This window comes from Monopterus albus, unplaced genomic scaffold (assembly GCF_001952655.1).
Source record: "Monopterus albus unplaced genomic scaffold, M_albus_1.0 scaffold105.1, whole genome shotgun sequence".
NCBI lineage: Eukaryota > Metazoa > Chordata > Actinopteri > Synbranchiformes > Synbranchidae > Monopterus > Monopterus albus.
Genome location: NW_018127985.1, coordinates 1721242 through 1735898, shown reverse-complemented (window position 1 = coordinate 1735898; position 14657 = coordinate 1721242). Strand labels below are relative to the sequence as shown.

Here is a 14657-nt window from a genome sequence, read left to right as displayed (position 1 = left end):
TTAGTACCAGAAAACAGAACATCTGAAAAGAATATGAAAATAGGCACAAATTAAGCTAACAGACCTAAAACAGAGGAAGTCAGCCTTCATAGTTTTAACTCAACCTTTTCTTTACATTTATTCTTCTTTATTAGAAACTTCAAACATTCTCCTATAACTAATGCAACATAACCCAAAGCTCTGAATAAGCAATGATAAAATACTGAGTGGTCCAGCTATTAGAGTACAGTGTAAAAGGAACCAATGAACTCAGCAGTTTGGGAGGAAGTCAACATTTACTGCAGCTACTTGCTGTATTGTTGCTTTGACTGTCATGATTATAGGGAAAATAATAACAAAATTTTCATTTTGAGTCTTGTGAATTTGCAGCTTTCTGTTTTACCGTAGGAGTGCAGCTGCTCGCTGTTCAGCTGAGGTGGTGTCAGGCCGTGCCTAAACGGCTCTCCGCCATAAATGTTGGGGTCCAGGGTGAGAAGTTGCTGACGTGGCAGAGGATATCCCAGCATCCCATCCATGCCATGGGTACTAGAACCATCTGTGAGAAGTTGAAACCCCCTTTAGTCACAACATTAAATAGTCTAGTCTTCTTCTTGATTCTTTGTCGGCACTTTAGGCTCTTACCCTCGCTGTCATCATTGCTCTGGCGGCCCCCTCTGCTTGGTCCTCTCCTGGTTCCTCCTAGCTTCTCCTGTTCCTGCTGCTGCTGCTGCTGCTGTTGCTGCTGTCGGCGAGCTATCTTTTTCATCTGAAACACCAAAACACGTGCTTTTTTGTTGAGCATGTCAGTGTGTGAGACATAATGAATTCTTCACAAAATATGTCAAGTCTAACCTTGGCTCTCTGGTTTTGAAACCACACCTGCACAACTCGTACTGTCAGCCCAGTCTCTGCAGCCAGTGTCTCTCTCACCTATGAGAGGATTTTTCATTCCATTATTTTTAAAATACAAGCATTACAGTGTGAAACACAGATTGACGTGAACTACAATATAGAATAATAAAGATATGCAAGAACAATGATGGTTTTAAGGAAAGGGAGTGTTTTCTGTCATGCATTTCCATTGATAAAACAAGCTGGTCCACTCACCTTGCGGCAAGGCTTAGCAGACACTTCAAAGGAGGCCTTGAAAGCGCGGCGCTGCTGAGTGGTCAAGATAGTGCGTGGCCGCTTTGAACGCTTGTGCTCTTTTCCTTCATCACCACCCTTCCCCCCACCAGAGCCCCCTCCACCGTCCTCATCCTCACTTTTCACTGCAAAAGGTTAGCAGAACAAATAAATAAAAATAAAATAACAAAAAGTCCAACGTGAAAATGCCATATGGGCCTCAGAAGTGGTTGTGAGCTGTGGCCCCTAGAGAGCTGCTGAAGAAGCAAAACCATTTTGAGGCTGTTCAGTGCCAGTGTGTGCCAGTGCACTGGAGGTAAGCTCCAGATACTGCAGCCTTGTGAAAACCACTGAGCACCTTTGCAGACTGTCTTCAGAGGCCAGATATCAGCACACTTCTGCTATACAAACACAAGGAACATCATCTAAAAATGACAAATGCCATAAACTTTATTTAAAAACCAAGCTATGATGTACTGTTGTGCCAAACAGTTATGTGGTATGTCAATATCAATATCTCATTGGTCACTGAGTCAGTAACCCACTCGGTGCCTGAGATCCGGTTCACTGCATATTTCCTATTCATTGAACAAGGGAGAAGCCTGAGACTTGAGCCGCTTAAACTCCTAATTGCCCTTCAGGAGCTGCTCACTGCTGAAAATATCTATCTGAATGTATTAATGTAATAGAAAATGAATTTCTCTAAGATGTATGCAGAAAAGACAGGCGACCTTTGAATTGACTTTTAACTTGTAACTAACCTACTTTACCTGATTCAGTCGGTGTAGGACTGATAGCAGCTAGCATTTCCCTCTCCTTTTCATAGTCCATACGGCAAAGCAGCTGGCCTTCTTTCAGCACAAACTCATCACCTCTCTGCAGCCGGCGTTCACACTCACAGCAGCTGAAGCAGCCCAGATGGTACACCTGTCCTAGCACGCGCATTATCAGCTCTGAACGTCCGATCACCTGCAGACAGGCGCTGCACTTCCTTACGAACAACCTGGAGACACACCAAGTGACACAGACATTGGTTTAAAAGATACCTACATATATTGTGTCATAGAGTGCAGAAAAAGGTGAAGTAATTAAAGATGGAGACACAGACAAAGGAACTCTAACACATTCACCCTCAGCCCCAATGATTCTGAAGATTAGCATAGTCTCTTAATTAAAGGTTGTATGAACATTACCCAACTCACAGAGTAACAAGGTGAACATCTGCTGAGTGGAATTACAGTAGTTGGCATTTTTATATTGTATTTTTCTTTTCTTCATCGTAACAGTAGATGGCAGTAGTTATCTTATGATAAGAGAGCTGCTTGTTGTGAGTCTTTCAATAGTCATACCTTTAAATATTGAGATCGGTTTGACAGGGTCCATCCATATATCACCCGTAATCGTAAAGGACTGATTTAAAATTATATATAAAGCTTAATACAGAGCCGTTCTCAACTCCATTGCTTTTCCCCAAGACCATTTTCCTTCTTTTGTCCCTTCATCTCTCCTCCTGTGAGAAGTTATAGTCCTGCACTTTCTCTCCTGCCTCACCATCTCTTCACATCCTTATTTCCATTCACAGTGCCTAAGTCTCTGCCATTAAATTCCTTTCAAATCCCTGCTCTCGCACTCAGTTTCCTCCCCCTCCCGCCCTAGTATTTTCTGCCAGCATTCCCAGTTCTCCCTCATGCCCTCCCAGCCTGCCTCCCCAGTTCACTGAAACTAATAAAGACAGGATTAATTAGATTGTTGTTTAAACAGTGCAATGGCCAGACAGACGCTGTAAACTCATAACCAGGGATTGGGGATAGCATGGGGTTAATCTCTCTCCTCTCACTTATGCACACTAAAACACACATAACACACAGAAACACAGACGCTCACACACACATACATATGCACACAGACATTTGCACACACCCACCAAGTTTCAGTATGCCTAGTCTGATACTGGCTAGTTACCCACATTCACCAAACCAGCACCCATCATCATGCTGATGATGCAACACACCTACAATCAGAAAATGGCACAAATACCCCGGATCATAAGAATATCACTTCAACAGGAAGAATTACTGGGCAGCCAAAGGATATGTGTAAAAAGGAGAAAGGTCACCAAAACAAACATAAACCTTTATAAGAAAGAAGGGATGATGACAGGGAAAGGGACAGGGGAGGAAAGGTCAGAGAAAAAGTGCTGAAGCTCCCTGACTGAGTGATAGGAAGGTGTTACTGCCCAAATCTGGAGTGTAAAGAAGGAGCCAGGTCTGCACATTAGAGCTCCTAATCTGTGATTCTGTCCCAAACACAGCTGCTACACCTAATCTTTCTCAATCCATCTGCCACGTGCGCTCCAAATTCCCCAAATGACAGTGTCACTAATTTACAATCATAATGCAAAAACAAGTGTCCCCATTAGCAGCGTTACACACACCTATTGTGAGAGGACCTTTTAAACTAAATGTTGCTCAACCTATTCTCCCATAGAAACGTCACACTGCAGCTTAGAAAGATACTTTAAGGTAAAATATATACAAGAAACTAGATCCTAGTCATAATATTTGGCATCTATTGCACAAAGGAGAGCAATCCCCCTCCCGCTCTGTGCAGCTTCACTCGCCATCAAAACACTTCGGCAGCCTAAAGTCTTCCTTTCACTGTGAACAAAACACAACAGTACATAATTGTCACAGGATTGCTTGACATAAGACTGATGATGTAGCTGGTTAAGTCCCACATTCCCTAATCGGGGTGTACAAAGCACAGTAGGAATTTACTCAACATGGCAAATGAAGGCAACTTGGGGCAACTGCCACAGAGGGGGGTCTGTAAGGAGATCAGTCTAATCCCTCTAATAGAAGTATCATTCACACTGGCCCTGACCAGGGTGTAGCTTCCACTAAATCACTAAGGACATAATGGTTAAAGAGCAGTCACATGAAGGAGATACATTTAGCTTTCACACCAAATTTAAACAATCTTGTCAGACATGCCCACACACTCTAATTTTTATGCTTGGGTACTAGTTATTATATGTACCTTTTCCAGTGTGTCTGAATGCTGTACCTTTTCATTTTTACAAGATTTTTACTCATCAAGCAAATTTTTTACTTCTAAGAAAATGAATAAATACATAAAAATAATAAATATAGACTCTTGCCTGAGTGTAAAAATCTCTATATATTTGCATGACATACAGAGAAGCTTGTTCTTGCAAAGCATTTCAATTTTGATGCAAAAAGTATCACTGAAATTAAAATTAAAACTTAAACCTTTCAGAAAATATATTTTGAAGGTGACTGTTTTTGGCTTTGAGGGCTTTTCTTTATATTCTTAATAGATACAGGATTACAAAGGATAGCACATCAAGTGTAGACAAAAAACAGAACAGTCAGCACTGAGAGCTTGTGATCTACAAAACCTTAGCAAGTTTGGCTGCAGGCAACTTCTTGTGAAGTGTAGTGGATTTTGGAGGGGTTAGGGGGCATGGCTAATTACAAGCTCACTGATTATGAGATCAAATGTAGAGAGGCAGACAAAGGTTAGGTGCTGTAAGAATTAGGTGGGTATAATCAACTCTTTACTTCTTGCTTTATTGTAGATCCAAGGCATACAAACAGAATAACAGAATTGTTGTCATCTTCCTAAGCTGTGTCATGTGGCATTGTTTTGCCTATGAGCTCTGACAAGAACAACATTGTCTGGACCGCAACACAATCGTTGCATAAATATGTATGTCTCTCACAGCAATTACAGTTGCTGTGCTTTCTTTCCTAATTGATGAATATTTATACAGGTACGGGGTTGCTTATATTAATTCTAGGCTTGGATCAGTTGTATATAAGAAAGCCCAGAAGAGCCCAACTTGGAGAGGACTGTGGCTCATCACAGACATACCACCATCACTCATTATGATTTCTAACCTATAGATGCATTTCTATCTCCAAACATATAATAAGCTGAGGTATTCATCTAACAGCTTGTGTTTCCCACACACAGTGGTTTCAGAATGACCAGTGTGTGACGCACAAATATGTGCTTTTAGATTTCCTGAAAATGAAGGTACATCAAGGGCCTCATGTGTTAGTTGCAAAAAAACAAAAAACAAAAAACAAAATTATATGCAACAATATTACTTTTAAGTTGTATTCTGTTTAGTATCCATTTCACAGATTTGTGTGTGTGGGGATGTGTGTGCGCGCACTTTTGGCGGATATTGCTCTGTGAAGCAAAATGGCTCAGAGCCAGGGTTCAGTAATCACATCATCTCCTTTTATTAAATCTCCCCGCACTGCTTCTGTGTTATTAAAATCTCCCAGCATTCCCCACGATACTCGCTATCCCTGCCACCGCTCACTCACTCACACTCACACACACAAATACACACATGTATATATATAGAGAGTACATGTATAGTACAGTCACACATGCACACACACACACACACACACAGTCACATGCACACATAAACACAAATATGCACAGTTTGTGTAAACGCAGATAAGGTGCCTCGATACAAACATCAATAAAACAGACAGATGCTGCCATTTGTGCATCAGTAAAGTAACATCATAAAGTCTTCTTCCTCAATGAACCTTCTCCAAAATTTGTAAGAAGCCATGTAATAGTTGTTATCTAATGACCACGATGGCCTGCAGAGCACACAAGAGATTTTTAGAGGCATTTCTGCAAAAGCACTCAGCCAATGTAAAGGTTATACACGTACATGTCATGACTCTTACTATGAATCGCTCGCACTGATGCCTCTAACATTCAAGTCCTAATGTAATGTAACTGTGTAAAGTAACAGCTAAAAACCTGCAGGATGGTCCTCATGGTATGTGTCTCTGGGTGTGCATGATCTACACCTGATGCTACCAAGAATCAACGCTATGTGTGAGGATATAGATGTGTGTTTGTGCGTGTGTGAGCGAGTGGGCGTGTGTGTTAGTTTAGATAAAACAGTTAATCCCCAGGCCACCAGAACGCAATATCCTGTCTGCCCGTTTCTCATTTCCTGTCTGTCTCTGGCGGAGCGGGAAGCAGCAAGGAGGGGGTGGTGAGGGACAACGGGACTCGTTGCCCCAGAAACAGGAGATACAGCCAGTCGATTTGAGAAAAGTCTACGCTGATCTCCCTATCTCTCCCTCTCTGGTGCGACCCCCTGTTCTCTATCTCTTTTTTCCTCTCCCTCTCTGCTTTTATTATCTCAGATTTAATAAAGCCGAGGCGAGCAGCTTGTTCTGCCATGAAACATTTATTAGCTGTCTGTTGTAAAATTGTTGTGGGGGAGGAAAGATGATGGGGTCTCATCTCACATTATTCAAAAACAGTGGCAATATCCCCCCACCCCCCCACCCCCATACACCCTGACAAAAATCTGCCCCTTCCTGTGACTGTTCCCTCCTAAAACTCTCCTTGTCTTTAAATTTTTTTTAGCTCATTTTGAACCCTTTCTTCATCATTGAGATTTCGCCTGATTGTTCTCGAACAGCTCGCCATCAGAACAATAAAACTCACCCATCCCTGCTTTTCTTCCTTGTGACACATGTCTAACCATCATCTGTTGAGCTGCACGGTTAGCTAATATAAGACTCCTTGGGGGCGGGGGGGTCTGAATATCCAGGACTATGTCCAGGTATTGTTTGGAGCCTCTCACTGTACTGTACAAGTCTGAGCCGTCAGTGCAGCCATGAGTTATGTAAAACTACACTGAACCACAAACTTTCCTTTCAGAAACATTGTATGAACAGAACTGTTTGACAGTTTTGTTTCTCCAATGACATGTTGCTGTTGTTTTTAAACTGTCATCTATACATTTATTTGTCATTTCTGTGAGCACTACAAACAAAACCATGCTCTGCTTCGTCTTCTCTCCAGTCTGAGACATGAACATTTCAAAAAGTGAACAGATAAACAATTTGCGTGGTTACAGAAATTAGTTTTTTCTAATTTGTTTGAGCAGATCTTTTATGTTGATAATAGTTTCAGCATTCAGGGTTCTTTAATAAAAGTAATTCATTAATTGCCAGTGAAGAGTTAAGGTGCAAGCTGATAGGAAGAAGGATTTCTCATCTCTCTGTCATGTCATTGCATAATTCTCTCTAATACTATTTCCCTGCAGCCCAGTTTCAGACCTGTCATCATAAGACAGCCACAGAATGCTGGGTAATTAGCATTGTACCCAATCAGCCTCCCTGCACCTCCTCCCATTCCGATCCCGAGACACAAAGAGGCGCTGGGGGGCCGATTAAGAGAAAACAAGGGATAAACGGGGAGATAAACTGTTTGGTGTCATCGCTGCTATCAATCTCAGAGGAAGGAAATGAGGTTTGGAATAGAGAAATATTATTACAAAGCAGACAGTGATGAATGAGGTAACAGATAGAGAGACAGGGAGAGAAATGGTGCGTGGGGTGTCGGGGTATACAGGGAAGAAGAGGGGTAGAAGATGCATCTTGTCTCAGTGTTTTAAAGCAGTACTGCACTGTAACCTGAGCCGACACTCTGTCAGACCATTAGACTCACATCAGGCTACCTGGTCAGCCATGGGAGATTCCAGAACTTTGGCAGTGGGGTATCCCTCTCTCTGTCTGCAGCCAGAGGCTTTTGTAAACCCAAATGCAGTCTTGGTGCCCTCCCTAATCGGTGCCTGCTCCACCCCACAAAAGCTCATGGTTTAGTGAATATCCACCTGGGAGACTCGCTTTCCACAGGACTGAAGCTACAGTACCTTTATGGAGGTTACAAGTGAGCTTGCAGGCCTAGCAGACTGCCCTCCATCCTGTATGGCCCCACCACTATTGGCCAGCAAATACTGGACCTATACTGTTCAGTTTGGCAAGGAATCACAATGCTGAGCCTGTGTGTAAGGATATTGAGGGTATGTACTTTATTTGTGCAAGGCCATCTGCTCATCAGCTTTGATTGTCATCCTCCTATATCTTTCATTTAAAGTAATTCAGATTTTGCTCATTACTACTTAAACCTCGTTGAAAAATCTTTTATCCATGTTTGTATTTTTGTGCCCATCTTGGCAGTTAACTAGACACTATGGGAATATTGAGTGTGGAAGGAAGTCTCATCTCTTAAGTTATTCGACAGCTTCATGCAGAACATCTGGTCCATAATAGTTTAGAGTTTAAGAGAATTTCTTGAGGTTTTGAAACAAAAATAAATCCACAAGAAAAATCCACAAGATGCACTTGACTTTATTGTTTCTAAATCCCCTTATTTCCATAACAGATTGAGACCAGGGGAACTTGAGACTGAAGGCATACTGTCCCCCCCTCCACAAAGAGAGGATGTGTCAGTAGGGTGAATTCTTATTAATTACCTGAAGCTTCAGACACTGAACTTAGTCACAGCTCATAAATGAATCAGTATTTTATATAGTTCTACATAGTGTTATGTTTGGATTAGGGTTACATGCTTCACCATAACAAAATCTGCTGTTTGAGCATCGGAATAATCAATTTAGATTAATTTCAAAGCAAAGAATCCTAAAATGATGTTTTCTCATTTGAATTGATAGATTATTTACATGTTGATACATGGGTTTTTTTTTTTTTTTTACATCATAGGAACAATTACAAAAAATATAAAGATATGTCGGACATCATTATATTCTATATCTGTCTGTTCTAGAGCTTTGCTTGATTGTCATTTTAGTGTTCTGCATCTGCATCACGTTGTCCCCTAAAACACATTGTGCATTTATTTATATTTATACTTAGATGCCGAAAACAAGCCCATGCAAAGAGATGAGCAATGTACAGTGTGGCTGGCTGCTCATACTGTGAAAGAGTCAGGGAGGAGACATCTGACTCCTCTGTCTGTGTGTGCTGGACTAAGGATGAATTAAAAATATCTGGACAAGCCAGATATGCTGCATAAAGAAGACCTGGAACTGAAAAGCCTGCACAATGCCATCTTACCATGCATCCATTTCATCCATACATCTTTCAGCAGGTATATAATAATTTAATACTTGACATGCAGAAATGTTCATATTAATGTGTAGAGACGTCAGGCAACTAAACTGGAAGGCTTAATAAAAAATAAGCATACCCCTAATGACTGTATGAAAACCCCCAAAAATTCTTATGCATGTTCCAAATTCTTGGACAGGGTAGGCGGTTACAATGCACACACCTGCTCTAGATGGGAGGGAGGGTGCTGATGGACAGACTGCAGGGAAAACAAGGAGACATTGTTGCTGATCTGCTGAAGGTCACAGGCAGCACTGTGTGCCAAGTCTGACAGCGACTCACACAACAAGGCAACTATGCATATGCAATGTATAGGGGGCTGAATCAACACCGGCGTGAATGAGCCACTGACTATTAATTTGGATCTGCAATTACAGTCATTACACAAGGAGAACAAAAACACTTATTCATTCCATCACTGAAAATGAACCCAGTGCTTCATTCATGATAAGCTATTGCCTCCACGTTTCCCACTCATTTTTCCAGCTAAACGTCACACAGTGGGACTTTCATCAGCTAGCTCCATTCTCTCTCTGGCTTTCACGCGCTCTCTCCTCCAGATGTCAGGTACAGTGGGAGAGTCTGTGTTGCTGGATGCCGTCTGACACTTTTCAAAACAGTGATAACAAGCTGCAGGCTCGTCCTTCAGCCTTCTACCCCTGGAGCTCCCAGTGCAGACACACCCACTGACCGTGACACACACCAGACAACCAGAACAAAACACACACACATACAAGGTACAGCCCCAAAAATGAATCATCAAACAAAAAACAAGAGACAAAGCAGGTATTCGCACAACAAAAAACAAGAGACAAAGCAGGTATAATGTGTATAATGTGGTATAATGTGTTTGTGCTATTCATCGCATCTCTACGAAGCAGGAAATATCAGGTTTAAATGTTATTAATTCAGTTACGATTGTGATGATAAACAATATATGGAAACAGTGTCTTAAAACAAACACTTGTCTCTGAATAGACTTTAAATCTCCAGCTGTCATCTATAAAATATTAGGATTCCTAGGGATGAAACGAGGGCTCCTATGTTTCTCCACATAAAAACTGTGACAGTGAACGGTCTGAAACCTTATTAGCCCATTAAATTCCCTTAAGTGGCTTCACAGATGAACAAACCATTTTGACACACTGTCTGACAACATTATATTCTATATCTGTTTGTTCCAGAGCGTCGCTTGATCGTCATTTTAGTGTTTTGCATCTGCGTCACATGTTTTTCCTTTTCGCATTTACTTTTGATATTTTGTCTTGGTACAATTGGAATGAAATATTAAATTCTAAAATTTGATTTCAGCCTGACAGAAACAAACTTTGGGGCCTTTGACTACAATTTAAACTAGAGCTATGTAGGTTCGAGGAAAGATTTTGTGCACACTCCCCTTGTGCATATTGACAAACATGGATTTTCAATTTGAAGGCTTTATACTATAGCAGTGATTGAGGTATTTGCAATTTTCTTCCATTTTTCTAAAAACATCAATAAAACATACAATTTCCAGCTAAATATATTCAGTATGTCTTTATGAGTAAAACGCATTGACTAAAATGTTAGAGCTGATATCAGGTTAATCAAAATCATACAATGCTGTAACCGAGGGTCATTTGTAACACTGCTTGTACTTAATCACTGTAAGATCTAGAATTATTTGCTAAGTAACTGTTAGTAAGTTATACCTTCTTTTTCAATGGATTATTTTCACATTTATGCTTTTGTTCATATAAACAAGTGGTTCGTAGACAGTAAAACATGGCAGCCATTCACTCTCAGCAAGTCCTCCCCTACAGCTCTGACACATTCATCATAATCTTTTGTTATTTTTATCTTTACTTTTTGCTTTTTACAGTTTTACTTGGCCAACCAAAAGAAAAAGTGTAGTTATAACTAATAAAGGGTCCTGTTTCTTTCTGTGTTATAGAACAACCACATTCTAATTAATGCCACTGAAACTTGGCTATAGCTATCTAAACACAGAAAGGGTGAAGGTACTACATTATGATACATGCCTTGAAAACACAAGTCTGTGTTTCAATTCAGCATGGCTTGTGTATTTGGCTTTCTGTTGGCTTGTGTGGGTAGGGGTGACGATTCTTCTACCTGAGTTTGGCTCACATCAGAAGCCTCTCTCCTCTGTAGACACCACTATTTGGGAAGTAAATCTTTCATGAACTGTACATATTTGAGATACTCGTAGTTTGCTTGAATATTTCTATTATTGTGAGACTAGGACTACTAAGCTTTTACTTTCAGCACAAGTTTAACCCAGAAAGTTTAGTTCCATCCATCCATTATTTATTATCTTATCCTGAAGCGGGTGGCGGGGGCCGGTGACACTGGCTGAGAAGCCTTGTCTACTTTGGACGGGTCACCAGTCTATCACAGGGCTGACACTGAGAGACAGACAACTACACACACCCACACTCACTCCTATGGGCAATTTAAAGTCCGAAAGTTGAGCTGGTTTGCAAAAAGAATGAATCCTGAAAAACAGCTTTGTTTCTGCTTGATGCAGAGGACGTTTAATTCTTTTTCTCAGCCTGTGGATGAGCATGTTTCTTATTAATATTTAACTGTGTGTAATCATTCTACTTTTATTGGTTGAAGTTTGAGCAGCATGATTCTCGCGCCACTGCCTCGGTGCACTGTGTGTGCGTATGCGAGTGTGTGTGGCTCTTACTTTTCATAATCGTGCTTGCAGTACAGCAGGCGGTCCCTGCAGTAACACGTCCCAGTGAGTGCGCTCAAACACACAGCGCACTTGACGCAGGTCTCGTGCCAGGAGCGCTCGTTCACGCGCAGCAGGAAGCGATCGGCGATGGGAGACTCGCAGCCCGCACACACCTCACCCCCTCCCCTGTACTCCGGACCTGCGGGGAGAATAGAGACAGGGCCGAAGGCAGGAGATCTAAGATCCTGGGGTCATGAATCCAAGTCCAACGTAATAAAATGCTGAGCATCAGTGAAACGCTTGACAAACTTACTTGACCGACATTTTTAATAGCTGTTATGACACAAATGTATATATATTTACTTTACCTGCTACAGCTCAACTGCTGTGACCTCTACTATGAGGACGAAACACTACGACCATGTGTTCGCCCTGTGCGCGCTGTTCCCGACAGGCGGGTATGGCAGACCCACTATCTTCTCAAAATTAAACAGTCCCCCAAATATAAATTTACTTTACTGTGTAGGGCTTGTTGTAGCCTATCCTTAAAAGTCATGATTACATTGTTGCAACAAATAAATGTACTGCATATTGTTATATATACACAGTCATAATCAAAATAGATGGAACTTTTGTTTTTGACATTTTTCCACTAGTGGTGTCCCTCTATAATAGTCCCATAATATTTTTTGTCTGATAATGGTAATGGATTTTTGTCCATACATAAAATATCCTGGTGGAGATTTACGTTTTCTGAGGTCAATAAACGTGATGATCAGCCTCTTCCTCATGGTCTTATAGTCACAAAGTAAGTTTATAATGTGCCTTGGTGTTTTGGTAATATTATCTTGGTGCTGATTTCGTTTATGCAACAAACTGCCACATGCTCACCAAAAGGCGTTGAGGAGGAAGGCAGCTGCAGACAGGACTGTTGGCTCTCCTCTGTTTTCATCCCTTCTCTCCTTCCCTCAGTGTGATCGCTACAGAAGGACAAAAAGCATCATTTCTAACTAAGATATCAGCAGGACCACTGCAGTAAGTCCTCTGACCCTTGAAACAAGGTATTTACTAAGACACAGAGACCGATGCACACACCGTGATGGGGACACAGGTGCCATAATTTAGATTTAGAACAAACAAACAACAACAACAAAAAAAAAAGAAAGTGAATTCACACACACACAAAACTTGAATTCAGTTAAGGTAATACCAATAATAAAAATAGAAAATAGAAGAAACGTCCCATATGTGTCTTACAACATAAAATATTAAATAAAGAAAGAGCTTAATTATTTTGTTAATATTAGGTATCTTATCAGTTCAGGCCTCTAAATCTAGTCAGTGGATAAATTCACATTTCACCCTTTAAAAATAATTCTACATTATTAATAAAAAAAAAACAGTAGTAAGTAAATAATTATTAAAACATATGGCATTATGAAATTGTTAAAACAATGTAGGTATTTGTATCGTTGCCATTTTAAAAATCCTAAAATTGGAAACAATTTTGTTAAAATCATTATTAAAATAGGCCTAAATTGCAATAACTTAATTAGCTTCTAATCATTTTAGTCATTCTAATGTGTACTGTTCCATTAATGCCAAACGAAAACTGATTGAAGACGCAGGCACAGACGCTGACGGCATTTTACACCAAAGTCTTTGTAAAAATCGACCAATCGAGAAAAAAAGAAATAGCTGGAGGAGGATACTGACAATTAATATCTTTAGTTTTTCAGCCTGTCACCTTCACTAGTTGTTTGCAGTGGCCTTATCAGACTGTGTAGTGTTTTTGTTATATTCCAATTAACAAAATACATTTTATTTTGATAGTTTTGGTCGTAAAATTTATTAAATTCTCATTTTTAATATTGCATTTGGGAGGCCTGTAGGGTAAGTTTGTAAACTCTAGCAGCCCAAATATAAAATGGGCTACTGAATTTGCAATTTGCAATATTTGTAATATGGCAATTTGCATTACCACAGTGAATGATGACATCAAATAAAACAAATGAATTATGTAAATACAACTAATCAGATCTGGCACTTTACATAATAGTGGGATGAATGTATTACTGACATATTTGTGCAACGTATCGATGATTAGTTACACGTTGAGAACAGCCTGGAACCGTGATGGTGACTGTAGAAATAAAAATGTTCAAAAAGATTTAATTAACTACTGGGCAGCTAACCTGGAGCTGGAGGAAAAATAATTGCCAGGATACTATTGATTTTGGATCAATATGATCAATAAATGATTTTTGACGTTGACGTCAAAGCGCAGTTAAGAAGTTCATCTCGATTTGAAAGCAACCGCCAATCTTTTTGTTCTCAGGAATTTATATAACGAGATATGACAGTTTCCTTTAAAAGGTTGATAAAAGACAAGTCTGCCCTCCTGCTAAAAAAAAACATGACAAAGTTGAGTTGCTATGTTTCGATCCAACAACTGGATGTGATTACTGGCCTCACTGAACAGCTGCAAACTCATACTGAAATATTACTCACAATGAAAATCACACAATATTTAAGGAAATATGTTTGATACTGAACCGGTAGTTTAAACACAGCTTGTATTAAAACCGACTCTCTTCTACTTTATCTTGATCTATTTGTTTATATTAACAGACCAAGCAGCAGATAAGTATCAGATATCAGGGTCACTGTGATTTAACCTTTTTTTACCTGAGGATTTTTAAAAATATGCCAAATACGGTTAGACCTACACAGGGGAATAACTGGCGCTGCCAAGGGAATAAGAAACATATCAGTTCAAGCAACACAATCAGCCTATCTGGAAATCACAAGTCTGGCCACGCTGACAACCTGTTCCTGAGTTACAGGAACCCTACCTTGAGGTGAAACACACTCCTGCT

General features: G+C 40.3%; 1 protein-coding gene across 1 annotated transcript in view; it reads right to left on the bottom strand.

Moving 5' to 3' along the window:
* Positions 1-14651, bottom strand: part of lmx1al (LIM homeobox transcription factor 1, alpha-like) — a 14851-nt gene extending 200 nt beyond the window's left edge. Inside the window, exons 1-8 of the mRNA XM_020610227.1 lie at positions 14634-14651; positions 12670-12758; positions 11788-11977; positions 1875-2107; positions 1087-1250; positions 832-909; positions 622-745; positions 383-535 (exon numbers count right to left, since the gene is read on the bottom strand). Coding sequence (XP_020465883.1) covers positions 383-535; positions 622-745; positions 832-909; positions 1087-1250; positions 1875-2107; positions 11788-11977; positions 12670-12730 — 1003 coding nt within the window. The 5' untranslated portion in view covers positions 12731-12758; positions 14634-14651. The remainder of the gene's footprint in view (positions 1-382; positions 536-621; positions 746-831; positions 910-1086; positions 1251-1874; positions 2108-11787; positions 11978-12669; positions 12759-14633) is intronic.
* Between the last annotated feature and the right edge of the window lie 6 nt (positions 14652-14657).